The sequence below is a fragment of the Myotis brandtii genome, unplaced genomic scaffold (assembly GCF_000412655.1).
Source record: "Myotis brandtii unplaced genomic scaffold, ASM41265v1 scaffold658, whole genome shotgun sequence".
In the NCBI taxonomy this organism is placed as follows: domain Eukaryota; kingdom Metazoa; phylum Chordata; class Mammalia; order Chiroptera; family Vespertilionidae; genus Myotis; species Myotis brandtii.
Window position 1 is genome coordinate 908,059 of NW_005370558.1, and position 13,581 is coordinate 921,639.

A 13,581-nucleotide genomic window follows, 5' to 3' on the forward strand; every position below is an offset into this window, starting at 1 on the left:
CCTCCGTGAGCCCCTCCCCCGGCCCCGCCTTCCCCGCAAACCCTTGTGCAGGCCCCGCCCTCTTCCCCACCCCGTCTGCTGGCCCCGCCTCCTCCGGGAGCCCCTCCACAGTCCAGGCGCTCGCTGCCCTCGGTGCACCACCTTGGCCCCTCCACGCCTCTTACGTTTGGTTCTGTCCCTCCTCTTAGAACCGGCTCCTTCCTCTCAACCCTGCCTCCTGTGCACCCCTCTTCCTGCCGGGGTCCCCAGGTTCCCCACCCATCCATCTGTCTCCATTTGGGCTGAGCAAATTGTGCAGAGGCCGGCTGCTGGGCGTGAGAGGGTCCTGCTTCCTAGAGCTCCCTGCCCGGTGGGCGAGTCCCTTTGTAAGGGAGGGTAACAGGCTCGGGGATAAGTCTGGAATGAAGGAAACAGTATTGCTAAGCTTCATGGAAGGAGTGCTGCGGTTTTCACCCTCCCTGCCGCGTCTGCTGGCAGGATTGCGCGGGGCTGAGCTGTGCCTTTCTCTCAGAATGTCCCAGGCTTCTTCTGATGCAGAATATTGGCTCCAACTGTTGTCCTTTAAACTTTTGGAAAGTAGTAACATCTTGTCATGGGCCCTTCTTTTAACCAGAGGTGGTAGGGCTTCAGACCTCATCCATCTAAGCCAGTGGTCGGCAAACTCATTAGTCAAGAGCCAAATATCAACAGTACAAAGATTGAAATTGCTTTTGAGAGTCAGATTTTTAAAAAAAATATATTTTTACTGATTTCAGAGAGGGAGGAAGGGAGAGGGAGAGAGAGATAGAAACATCAATGATGAGAGAGAATCATTGATTGGCTGCCTCCTGCACACCCCCTACTGGGGATTGAGCCCGAATTGCAGGCATGTGCCCTTGACCGGTATCGAACCCGTGACCCTTCAGTCCGCAGGCCGCTGCTCTATCCACGGAGCCAAACCGGCTAGGGCAGAGAGTCAGATTTTTTAAACTTAAGCTATATAGGTAGGTACATTGTTATTAACTTAATTAGGGAACTCCTAAGGCTTAGGAAGAGCCACACTCAAGGGGCCAAAGAGCCGCATGTGGCTCGCGAGCCGCAGTTTGCCGACCACGGATCTAAGCCTTCAGTGTGCTGACTGGGCTGAGGGCAGCAGACAGGCAAGTGATTGACTTAGTGACTCGGCATCATCCTGTTGATCCTTTTTGAGATTTTCCTGAGGATGCTTACCCAGTATTTCAATTACCCAGCAGTCTTAACTGATAGGAAACCCTAATGTATGTGTAGATAAAACCTCCAGTCAATGAATAGACTTCAAGCCACTGCACTGAGTAAGTACTAGTGTCACTTACTCAGAAGATGGTGGCTGACACCGTCAGTTTTTTGTAGTCAGGCCTCCCTGGGCCCCTGAACCCAGCTGCACCATTTGCTGTGAAGTTTGGCAAAGAAACTTCCCTTATGTGAGCCTCCGTTTTAAACTTCTATACAAACAGGTGACTAACCCTATCACACAGAGTCGTGATATGGATTTGTTGAGATCCTGCTGATGAAGGGGAAAAAATCACTTCTAGGGTCCTCTAAACAGTGGGATCTCAGCACAAGTGAGCTCCTACTCTTCCGATTGAAGTCTGCCCTGTTCAAGCCAGCAAAGAGCCTGATATGTTTGTTCCTCTCTCCCAGGCACCATGACCACCCTGGATGATAAGTTGCTGGGGGAGAAGCTGCAGTACTATTACAGCAGCAGTGAGGATGAGGACGACCACAAGGACAGAGGCAGGGGGGCCCTGGCCGGCAGTTCGATGCCCGTAGGTGCTAAGTTGGCAGGCGAAGGCATCTCAGTTAACACAGGTACGGGAAATCCCTGAGCTCTGGGAACAGGTTTAAAAATGTCGGTTAAATATGTATCCGTGGCCGTCTCCTGATGAATTCCTTCTATCTCCAGTCCACTTCCAGAGATTTAATGTTGTCATTTCACCGTGCATACTTCTAGCCATGTTACTGCACAGTACAGATATGTATGCATAGCACCACGGCAGTGAACACAGACTGGCCTGCGTTTGAGTCCAGCTTCTCAAATTAGTCTTTGTTTGATGACACGAAAGTCATAGGCATGAGTACATTGGTAGTATAAATTCCTAGAAATGGCATATTTACATTTTTTTTTTCATTTTAGTAGTTCCAAATTGCTGTCAAGTTGAGGTGGCACTGTGTTATAGTTTAGCCAGGAGGACAGTGTTTCTCCATACACTTGCCCTCCTGCTGTGTTCCCACACTTTTTGATCGTTGCCATCCGGATGGATGACAAATGGTAACTCATTGTAGTTTTATTTTTTCTATTTTTTAAGAGTGATATTGAGCCTCTTTTCATAATGTAAGGGATATTTTCATATTCTTTGCTCATTTTAAAATTGAGTGCTTGGTCTTTTTCTTCTTAGGGAGATATATATATATATATGTATGTATGTGTGTATGTATATATATATATATATATATATATGAAATTAATCTATAGTATGAGGTATAAATACTTTTCGTTTGTCTTTTGACTTTGTGTGTTTTTTTTTTCCTGGCAAGAAATATTTGTTTTTATGTACCTAAAAGCATTATTTTATAGTTTCTTAATTTTGTTTCTTACTTAAAAGGCCTTTCTTCACTCTAGGATTATAAAAAACTGCCCCATGCTTTTCTTAATATATTTATGATTTTATTATTTCTTACACTTATAAATTCATCCAGTGATTTGTCTTTTACTGTACTATGTCACACTGTTTTAAAATACTGTATTATGATATGTTTTAGTATGGTAAGGCTAGTCCCTCCTCAGTACTCTTCTATGTCATTATTTTTCCTAACTTTTACTTTTGTGTTTTTCCAAAGCAAATTTAGGAGCACGCACACATATGTGTAATCATGTATTTTCACTGGGAATGCATGAAATAAGTAGATTAATTTAGAGGTTCTTGGCACCCTTATGTGATGTTGGGTCACTCTAGTCAGAAATAAGACATTGCCTTTCCATTTATTCAGGTTTTCTTAGCATTTCTCGGTAGTATTTTCTTTACATAGATTCTTAGCTCAGTGGCTTGTGTATTTCTCAGCATGTTGCATGCTCCCTGTGGGGTCAGCAGCAGCTCTGCTTCTCCTTCACATGTCCTCTCCGAGGAACTAGCTGACAGACATGCCTTTTTCATGACCAAGCGCAGGGAGCAAGAGAGGGCTGTTGGGGACATGTAATGGCTCATACATATTTTGCTCAGAATTCATTGGCCAAGAGAAAGTCACATGGCCAAGCCCACATCAGCTGGTTGGGGAGGCATGTCCTCATTCCACAGAGGCACAAGTCACATGGCAAGGGGCAGGGTTATATATGTGGGGCAGGGAGGTGTGGGGGTAGCTTGAGTAACAGAACAACCTGCCATAATGTAAAAATTCAGATTGTACAGAAGTGTAGAAAGGTTCCCTTAGATCAGCCGTGGGCAAACTACGGCCCGTGGGCTGGATCCGGCCCATTTGAAATAAATAAAACTAAAAAAAAAAGACCGTACCCTTTTATGTAATGATGTTTACTTTGAATTTATATTACAAACACTCCATCCATGCTTTTGTTCCGGCCCTCCGGTCCAGTTTAAGAACCCATTGTGGCCCTCGAGTCAAAAAGTTTGCCCACCCCTTCTCTTAGATCCTACTACCTAGAGACAACCACTATTAACATCCTTCTAGTCCTTTCCCTATGAACATACAATATGCACACACATATATTGGTATCCATAAATATTTATACATACACATAGTTCTTTTTCTATATTGTTCTGCATTTGCCCCCCCCACCTTTTTTTTTACCTAATATATTTGAACATCTTTCATGGCAGGGAACAGAGCTACCTCTTTCTAAGAGTTCCTATACTTTCCTTTGGGTAGATGAATCATAATTTATTTAACATCAATTAAATAACGCATCTCCTAACGTTGGACCCTTAGCTTGGCCCTTTAAGTATGGCAAACTATGCTGCATGGACATCATTGTGTGTAGACTACGCTGCCCTCTGTGAGCGTCGCTGTGGAGTCGATGGAGGGAGCTTTAGACCGAAGTGAACTGGTCCATAACTCCTTGCCCATTCTTCTTGGTTACCTCCATGTTCACCCCTAACTCAGGTCCGAAAGGTGTGATCAATGACTGGCGCCGCTTCAAACAGTTGGAGACAGAGCAAAGGGAGGAGCAGTGTCGGGAGGTGGAAAAGCTGATCAAGAAGCTGTCAATGACTTGCAGGTCCCATCTGGACGAAGAGAAGGAGCAACAGAAACAGAAGGACCTCCAGGAGAAGATCAGTGGGAAGGTAATTCCTAGAACCCTGGCTCTTCTCCAGAGCTGCCCTGGCGGCTGCAACTGGGCTTAGTGATTGAGGAGGTATCGGGTGTTTGATGTGGCCTCCAAGGAGCTGCCATGCTGGGGAGTGTATAGTGTCATGTTGTAACTCAGACACACATGGGCTTGAATCTCAGCTCAGCCACTAGTGGCTGTGGGGACATCTCTTCCATTCTGAGTCTAGCTCAGCCGTGGGCAAACTACGGCCCGCGGGCCGGATCCGGCCCGTTTGAAATGAATAAAACTAAAAAAAAAAAAAGACCGTACCCTTTTATGTAATGATGTTTACTTTGAATTTATATTAGTTCACACAAACACTCCATCCATGCTTTTGTTCCGGCCCTCCGGTCCAGTTTAAGAACCCATTGTGGCCCTCGAGTCAAAAAGTTTGCCCACCCCTGGTCTAGCTTTTCATTGATTAAATGAGGTCAGTAGCCCTACCTCACAGGGCTGTGTAGGTATAATCCCCTTCACAGTGCGTGGTCCATTGAAAGTGTTCAGTAAATGTGAGTTTTCTGTCCTTGATTGAACTCTGACCTTGGCCTTCAGAAATAATCCTCTGAGGTTGGTGGTATTATCCCCATTTATTGGATGATGGAACCAGTGCTTAGAGATGGGAGGGGACTTGCTCAGGGTCATGCAATTAGCAAAAGCGTTGAGCACCTGCCCCCTGGTGTTTAGTGTGCATCATAGCTACTGGTCGAACAGTCAGCCAGTCACTTAGGCTTTTATATATATAGATAATGCTAACTGGCAAAAGCAGGTCATAGCTTAATTTTGACCCCCACAACTGCTATTATAAAAACAAAAGCCGTTTCAGCATGTGACTCTGTACTGTGTGTGGGGGATGTGCACGTGTGTGTGCAGGGCCGGGATTATGGCTGTTCTTTTTAAAGTTCCTTAATGTCCTATTGTCTATTCAACAAAAACAAAACCATGAATAAAATAATCCATTGTCAAGACTGACAACAAAGGAAAAGCAGGTGAAGTGATATTATCTGATGCTGCCTATTTGGATTTGAGAAGCAATATTAATACAGTAGTTAAAAGCCTGGGTTTTAAAATAATCTAGTTTGATTCCTGACCTTACACTTGTTACCTGTGTGAATTGTGCAGATGATCTCAAGTCTCGGAACCTCATTTCTAAAGTGGGGAAAATAGGTAGAGGGGGGAAGGTAGGGAGAGATTAACTGGGGAACTTGCATGCATAGATGCATAGCCCACGAACACAGACAATAGTGTGGTGAAGGCCTGGGGGAGAGGTGTGGGATGTAGGGAGTCGATGGGGGGAAAAAAGAGTGGGGGGACGACATCTGTAATATTTTCAACAATAAAGATACATTTAAAAAAAACTCAACAAAAAATAAAGTGGGGGAAATAAAGGTCCCTTTCCAATGGGGTTAGCATAAGAATCAGTGAAGTGTCACACACATAGAGCGCTGAGCATAGTGCCTCGAGTGTCCCAAGCATGTGGTACCTGTGAACGGTCATTACAGGTGCTCAGTTTGTGTTTCGGATGCTCACTTGCTGGTCCTCCTGCAGATAACTCTGAAGGAGATGGCCATGATGACCGGGGACCAAGACGACGAGGAGTTTCTGCAGCAGTACCGGCAGCAGAGAATGGAAGAGATGCGGCGGCGGCTCCATAAGGGGCCCCAGTTCAGGCAGGTGTTTGAGATCCCCAGTGGAGAAAGGTTTGTCGACATGATTGACCAAGAACGGAAAAGCACCCTCATCATCGTCCACATCTACGAGGATGGCATTCCGGGGACCGACGCCATGCACGGCTGCATGGTCTGCCTGGCCTCGGAGTACCCCGCGGTCAAATTCTGCCGGGTGAAGAGCTCGGTGATCGGGGCCAGCCGCCGCTTCACCAGGAACGCCCTTCCTGCGCTGCTCATCTACAAGGGGGGCGATTTGGTTGGCAATTTTGTTCGCGTCACTGACCAGCTGGGCGAAGATTTCTTCGCTGTGGACCTTGAAGCTTTCCTACAGGAGTGTGGATTGCTCCCTGCAAAGGAAGTCGTGGTGCGGACGTCTGTGCGTAACTCCGCCACCTACCACAGCGAGGACAGCGATCTGGAAATAGACTGAACTGACTCTGGTGGCGTAGATCTCTCATTGTTTGGGCGGGAAGACACATCTCTGTGCTGATTTTTCTTCCTTCGTCTGTCTTCTGGCTTTGCAGCTATTCTTTGTAGTCCCTTTTGTTATATGTCAAGTCAAGAATTTCTTAGATTAAATCAGAATGCCGAATCATCGTGTGGCCAGCAATAAAGCGACTGAAAATTGTGTAACAGGGAACCAGGCTTTTGAACTGTTTACTCCAGATTCTCCAGCACGACATCCTTGTTGCCTCCACTCACTGTTTCCAATGCATCCTAAAGACTGTGTCTTGGAAACTGTCGTCAGATGATCTCAGAGGCCTGGCCAGGGCTGGGAGTCTAACTCTATATAGTGTGTCACTTGCCACCTAAATAGTACATTTCCTTCATCAAATGATTGTAAATTATATTTTAATTGTAATCAGACCCACAGTCCAAGAAGGCAGTTAAATATTCCCCCTGAGACCCTGTCCTCTATTTGGGGTCTTATTTTAAGGTTCTAGACGATGTGCACCTGCCCCATCAAGAAAGAGGGTGACCTTTGCTGCTGGACCCAGGTGCCGCCCAAGCACAAAGTCTAGAGTAGGAGGAAGGATCCATGCTGACCGCCGTGGAAGGCCAGTTTGACTTACAAATGAGAGCTGGGTGGAGCTGGAAAGCCTTTTTAAAGGAGGATCATTCAATAACATACTCATCTCTTTCTCTTCTATTTAATAAATTAATTTTTTGTTTAATGTAGATTAAAAAAAAAAACTTTCCTCCCAGGGTGTTTTCTTTGTAGGCATTTTGTTTGTTAAGACAATGGGATCATTCTGAACATACTGTTTATAGTATGGTCAGCCAGTATAGCAAACCGTTTTTCATGTTACTAAATACTCTTCTACAACATTTTGTAAATGGCTGTTGATATTCCATCGTATGGGTGTGCTGTAGTTTGCTTGTTGGTTGTTGCTTAAAAAGAAAAACAGCACAGAATTTTTATTGCAAATCCTGCTGTCACTCACTAGCAGATGTTCATTGTAGAAAATGTTATAAAAATGAATTAAGTTAAAAATATTTTTAAAACCTTATAATTCCACCAACCAAAAATAATGCCTGATATCATTTTACAGGTATCTTTCTAGTCTTTTTGTGTATTTATAATAATGATTGTCATGTATTTTTTCCTCTTTTTGCTTTTAAAAAATGTAATCTGGAATTGAATATTAGCTTTAAAATTCTCAGTTTGGCTTTGCCTGGCCATTTAAGAATTGACTAACTATAAGATGGGTCCTGAAAATATCTGTTGTAGTTAATCAACAAAAAGAAAGTGCTTGGGCCCTAACTGGTTTGGCTCAGTGGATAGAGTGTCGGCCTGTGGACTGAAAGGTCCCAGGTTTGATTCCTGTCAAGGGCATGTACCTTGGTTTCGGGCACATCCCCAGTAGGAGGTGTGCAGGAGGCAGCTGATCGATGTTTCTCTCTCATCGATGTTTCTAACTATCCCTCTCCCTTCCTCTCTGTAAAAAAATCAATAAAATATAAAAAAAAATAAAATGCTTGGTTTTTCTGATTATAAAAGCTCATTGTGCCTGGCCAGTGGTTGAGCATTGACTTAAGAATGAGGAGGTCACGGTGCGATTCCACTCAGGGCATGTGTCGTGTCCGGGTTGCAGGCTTGATCCCCAGTAGGAGATGTGCAGGAGCCAGCCGATCAATGATTCTCTCTCATCATTGATGTTTTTATCTCTCCCTCCCCCTCTCCCTTCCTCTCTGAAATCAATAAAAGAAAAGCTCATTGTAAAAGTGTGGAAAGTACTGAAAATTATTAGAATCAGACAACTTGTCAATGTTCTAGTTTATTGCCTTTCAGTCTTTCTCATTGTATTTAATAACATTGAGAACTTATTGAATTTAATTCTGTGTTTTGTTTTATTTAATACTATATCATAAATACTTTGACATATAAAAATTCTAAATAATTTTTAATGGCTTCATAATCCATTATTTGGATATACCATAATTTATTCACTAGTCCATTATTATTGGATATTTAGTTTAGAGGCCCAGTTTTTTGCTAAAACACTTAGTATTTTGGATCATTTAGTATAGATTTCTAGAAGAGGAATTATTGGATAATGAACAGGAATGTTTAAAAATACCTTTCACCTGGCCAGGTAGCTCAGGTGGTTGGAGCATTGTCCCATACACCAAAAGGTTGTGGGTTCGATTCCCAGTCAGGGCACAACCGTGTTTGATTCCTGTTTGGGGCATGTGTGGGAGGCAATTGATCAATGTTTCTCACATTGATGTTTCTCCCTCTCTCTAAAAAAAAATCAATTAAAAAATAGCTTTCACAAGACACCTTTTGGTCTAATTGGAAATGAAAATATATTTTGCTTTCACAGAACCTTGACTTTGCCTTCAAGAACGGAAATTATAAAAAAAGTGAACAAACACGGTGTGGGGAAATCCTAGCATTAAATCACCAACTCAGGTGTAGTGCAAATAGCACAGGTTTTGGAGTCGGATCAGGGTTCAAATCCTGCTGTCACTCACTAGCAGAATAGCTTCCAGCGAGGTACCTAGCCTTCCTGAAACTCAGTTTCCTCACCTTTGCAATGGGAGCAATATCTGTTTCTTAGGTGGTTCTGTGACTGTTTCCCAAGGTGTGGTCCCAGAGCAGCAACTTCACTGGGGAACTTGTTAGAAATGCAAATTCTTGCCCTCGCTGGTTTGGCTCACTGGATAGAGCGTCGGCCTGCAGACCAAGGGGTCCTGGGTTTGATTCCGGTCAAGGGTACATACCTTGGTTGCAGGCTTCTCTCTCACCGGGGGGTGCCTGCAGGAGGCAACCAATCGATGTGTTTCAGTCTTTCCCTTTCTCTTCCACTCTCTCTAAAAGACCAATGGAAAAATATCATCAGGTGAGGATTAACAACAACAACAACAAAAATACACACAAAAACCCCCAACAACAACAAAAAGAAATGCAAATTCTCAGGCCTCTCCCTGGACCTACTGCATCAGACATTCTGGAAGTGGCCCAGCACCCTTCTTAGAAGCCCTCCAGGTGATCACGAGGCGGGATCAAGTTTGAGAATCATGGACCTATCAATGAAGGCGAGTGACGGCATCTGTCACAGAAGGGTTGGGAAAGGAGAGCACTTACTCTTCCTGTTCAATATGATTCTCCTGGTTAGCCATGGCGTTGTGGGAAGGAAAGACACTGCTATCGGCCTCTTGCACACTGTCTCAGTAGTTGTCCAGCTCTCACTTTCCTCTGGAATGACAGCCTCACTGAGACGTGGACTGTTTTCCTGCCTGTGTGGCATACCCTGTGTTCACTCTGGAATAGGCTGTACCAGCTCCGTGGGCAAGAAACTCACCCCCTCCATGCCTGTTTCCTTAAGTGAGGACAATCGTAGTGATTATCTCAGGGTTGCTGCAAGGATTCATTCAATGAGCCAAAGTTCTCAGCATGGTGTGGCACATAGTAAACGTCCCATAAACGTCATCTTTATCACCATCCATTCTCCACAGAGCCTGTATCCACTTATGAAAAAAGAGCCCAATCCAAGATCCTGGATCCCTTTGGACTGCTTGGAAAACCCCACCTAGACTTCAAAACTCAGTGCAAATCTCACATCCGCCCTAGCTGTTTTGGCTCAGTGGATAGAGCGTTGACCAGCAGACCCAAGGGTCCCGGGTTCTATTCCAGGTCTATTCTGGTCAAGGGCATGTACCTGGTGGGGCGCGTGCAGGAGGCAACCAGTTAATGTGTTTCTCTCACATCAGTATTTCTCTGTCTCTCCCTCTCTCTTCCACTCTCTCTAAAAATCAATGGGAAAATATCCTCAGATGAGGATTAAAAATAAAAGAACAAATCTCACGTCTTCTCTGGGCCCTGAGTCTTTCTGGCGGCTTCAGAAAGAAGCAGTCATGTCATTGTGTGTGCTCCCACAGGTTATGGTGACATTCGTTAAGAAAAGTGTTTGAGGACTCAAAGCCTTGGTCTCTTGCTGTCTGTTCCTTGGTTTACCTACCTGGACAGTGGGAATGACAGAGGTTGGAAGACAGGTCCATGAGTTACCACTTAGCGCTTTGCTTCACACATGGAAACGTCCCAATTCGTTATCTACTGCTGGCCTCGTGCTATCATTTTGTATTTAATTTAATGAAAAATGTAAAGTTTTCCCTAAGTATGAGAGGTGAACGCCCTGGTGGTTGGAACAACCTTGGCTCCCTTTCCTGTAGGGTAATCCTATCTTCAGCATGTGGGGTTGCCAAAGTAGAATGTAATTGTTTACATATCAGACTATAAAGTCCTTGGGGACAGGGACTGTGCTCATTTCTGGTCTCTGATCTAAGTTGACATAAGTGAATGTTTGCTGCTTAAGTGGGGAAAGTTCCCTCATAGGTCAGAATTCATCGCCATAGGGAAGAAGGCTATCTATTATATTGCCTTTCCGGGAATGGAGGAGTGCTACCTACCTATGCTCACTGAGAACCAGATCACAAGTTCAAGCTAAATCCCAAACCCTGCCAGAGCATGTGAAAATGCTGGTTATAACCAGATGTGACCACATGGTGGAAGCAGAGGAGAGGGAACGAGTAGTTTTATTAAGTAACTGGAGCCAAAGACTGGATTTTGGGCCTGAAGATGATTATGTCTAGCAACATATAGAAGTCATTTTATTTATTTATTTATTTATTTATTTAATTTTCTTTTTTTTTGGTTCATCCTCACCCAAGGATATATTTCCATTGACATTTTAGAGAGAGGGGAAAAGAGAGGGAAAGACAGAGAAAAATCACATCAATTGGTTGCCTCCTACACAAGCCCTGACCAGGGCCCAGGCCAGGGAGGACCCTCCAACCAAAGTAGGTGCCCTTGACTAGAATCGAACCCAGGACCCTTTGGTCTACAGGCCGATGCTCTATCCACTGAGCCAAACCAACTAGGGCTTGAAAGAGAGAATTTGTTTTTAGGAAACAGAACCAGAAAGTATTATATTCACCCACTTTAAAGAATGAATAACAAAGACAAATATTGTTTGGTAAGTACTACATATATACACTCTTATAGTATGGTCAGTTAAGTTTGAGAGAACAGCTGGTCCAGGAAGAGAAGAGAAAGGCCGTGGGCATGTACCAGTCCCCAGGTTAAAAGTCCCATTATTCATCTTCGATGACCTTTTGTCTCTGTCTCACCTGCCTGAACTAGTGAGTGACTAACATATATTGAGACTTACTATGTGCTGGGCTGTATGTGGGAGCCCAGCCAGCCCTTCGCACCTCCGCCCTTCCAGCCAGGCGTTATGCGTTCTCCACTTTCCGTCCTTGGTTACCAGTGTTCTCTCCAGCTAGTCTTCAGTTGATTATGCAGGGTGTTTTTTGTTTCTTTTTCTTTTTTTTGTATTTTAGTTGTAATTCCTGTTTGGTCCTGGGAGCGAGTCTGTGTAGCACCCACTTACGCCAGCCATTTTTAAATCTCCTTTTCAATAGTGCCCCGTTGTGGACACTCTGGGAAAAGCCCCCAGTAAGGGTTTAGTCATGATAACGCCCTCTTGCGGATATTATGAGAACAGCATCCTAGTGATGAATTCTAGAGGTCTGAAAAGAAAACCCCATCCTAGATACTCTGAGAAAGAGGATTGGTGTGAAAGATAATATTCTATAGCTGTTCGTTGGCTGGATTCTTATTTTTCCACTGTTCATTGACTACTTTAGCAACCTGATTCATTTAACAACTCTGAGCCTGAGTTGCCTCATCTGTAAATACAAATGCAGGAATTTCCTAAATGTAAATCAGTGGGTCCAGATGATTTTTTCCTTTTTTCTTTCTTCGGTTACAAGGAATTTATGCATTAGTCAATTATTTTCCTCTCTTGTGCAATTCATGTTGGTACAATTATATTTTTCATACTGATTTGTAAGATTTCTTTGTACATATGGACATATTTGCCATATATTTTATAAATATTTTAAATTCTTTGTTTAAATTTTTAAAATCGTAAATTTTTTATGGCCATAGAAAAGCTTTTAACATTTTTTATTTTTTGAACCATTTAAAAATGTGAAATCCATTCTTAGCTCATTTGCTGCACAAAGGTAGGTGGTGGGTCAGATTTGGCCTGTAGGCATAGCTTGTACCTGAATTTAAACCATCTCTGAATTCCTGGAATAAATACCTCTTGATTATGAATATACTGCTGGTTTTAATGTGCTAATATTTTATTTAACATTTTTGTGTTCATATGTCAGATTTGGTCTAGGAGAGATTTCAAACTTTTTATTAGGCAGAGATATTTTTAATTTGGCTTATATAACATTTTAAATTTTTTATTTTATTTTTATTTATTTCAGAGAGAAAGAGAGAGGGAGAGAGAGATAGAAACATCAATGATGAGAGGGAATCATTGATCAGCTGCTTCCTACATGCCCCACAGTGGGGATCGAGCCCACAACCGGGCATGTACCCTGACTAGGAATTGAACCATGACCTGCTGGTTCATAGGTCTACGCTCAACTACTGAGCCATGCCAGCTGGGCCATTTAAAAAATTTTTTTGAATGAATAGCCAACATTTTAAAATTGGGAGATATATTAAAAGCTAGAGATTTCTGACTTTTCATAAAAAATGTATCAAAACTGGGAGAATGTGGGCCCAGCTTTGTCACATTTTTACTACATCCTCTCTATGATGTTTTCTATTTCATTAATTTCTCTTTTATATTCATCCTTGAGCTTTGGTCTATGGTTTTCTGTTGCTAACCTTAGGATGAGAGAGAATCATTGCTGGGTTGCCTCCTGCATGCGGCACACTGGGAATCAAGCTCAGAATCCAGGTACGTGCCCTTACCAGGAATTGAACCCTGACCTCCTGGTTCATAGAGCGAAGCTCAACCACTGAGCCACGCCAGGAGGGCCCAGAGTTCTCTTTTATTTATTTGTTTGTTTGTTTGTTTGTTTCTAAAAGAACCAGGCTTCGGTTTTATTGTTAAAGTCTGTTTTCAGCCATGGCCGATGTGGGTAAGTGGTTGAATTCCTGGTCAAGGGTTTCAGATTGGATCCCCAGCCTGGTTGGGCACATGCAAGAGGCAACCACTCGATGTGTCTCTCTCGTATCCTTGTTTCTCTCTCTCTCTCTCT

The 13,581-nt window shown here is 43.4% G+C and overlaps 1 protein-coding gene across 2 annotated transcripts in view; it reads left to right on the forward strand.

Annotated features, from left to right (window-relative positions):
• The window catches only part of PDCL (phosducin-like), an 8,059-nt gene extending 433 nt beyond the window's left edge, over positions 1–7,626 (forward strand). For both annotated transcript variants that reach the window (XM_005880909.2, XM_005880910.2), the window contains exons 2-4: positions 1,660–1,827; positions 4,132–4,313; positions 5,885–7,626. In XM_005880909.2, coding sequence (XP_005880971.1) covers positions 1,665–1,827; positions 4,132–4,313; positions 5,885–6,436 — 897 coding nt within the window. In that variant the 5' untranslated portion in view covers positions 1,660–1,664 and the 3' untranslated portion in view covers positions 6,437–7,626. The remainder of the gene's footprint in view (positions 1–1,659; positions 1,828–4,131; positions 4,314–5,884) is intronic.
• Positions 7,627–13,581: the final 5,955 nt, after the last annotated feature.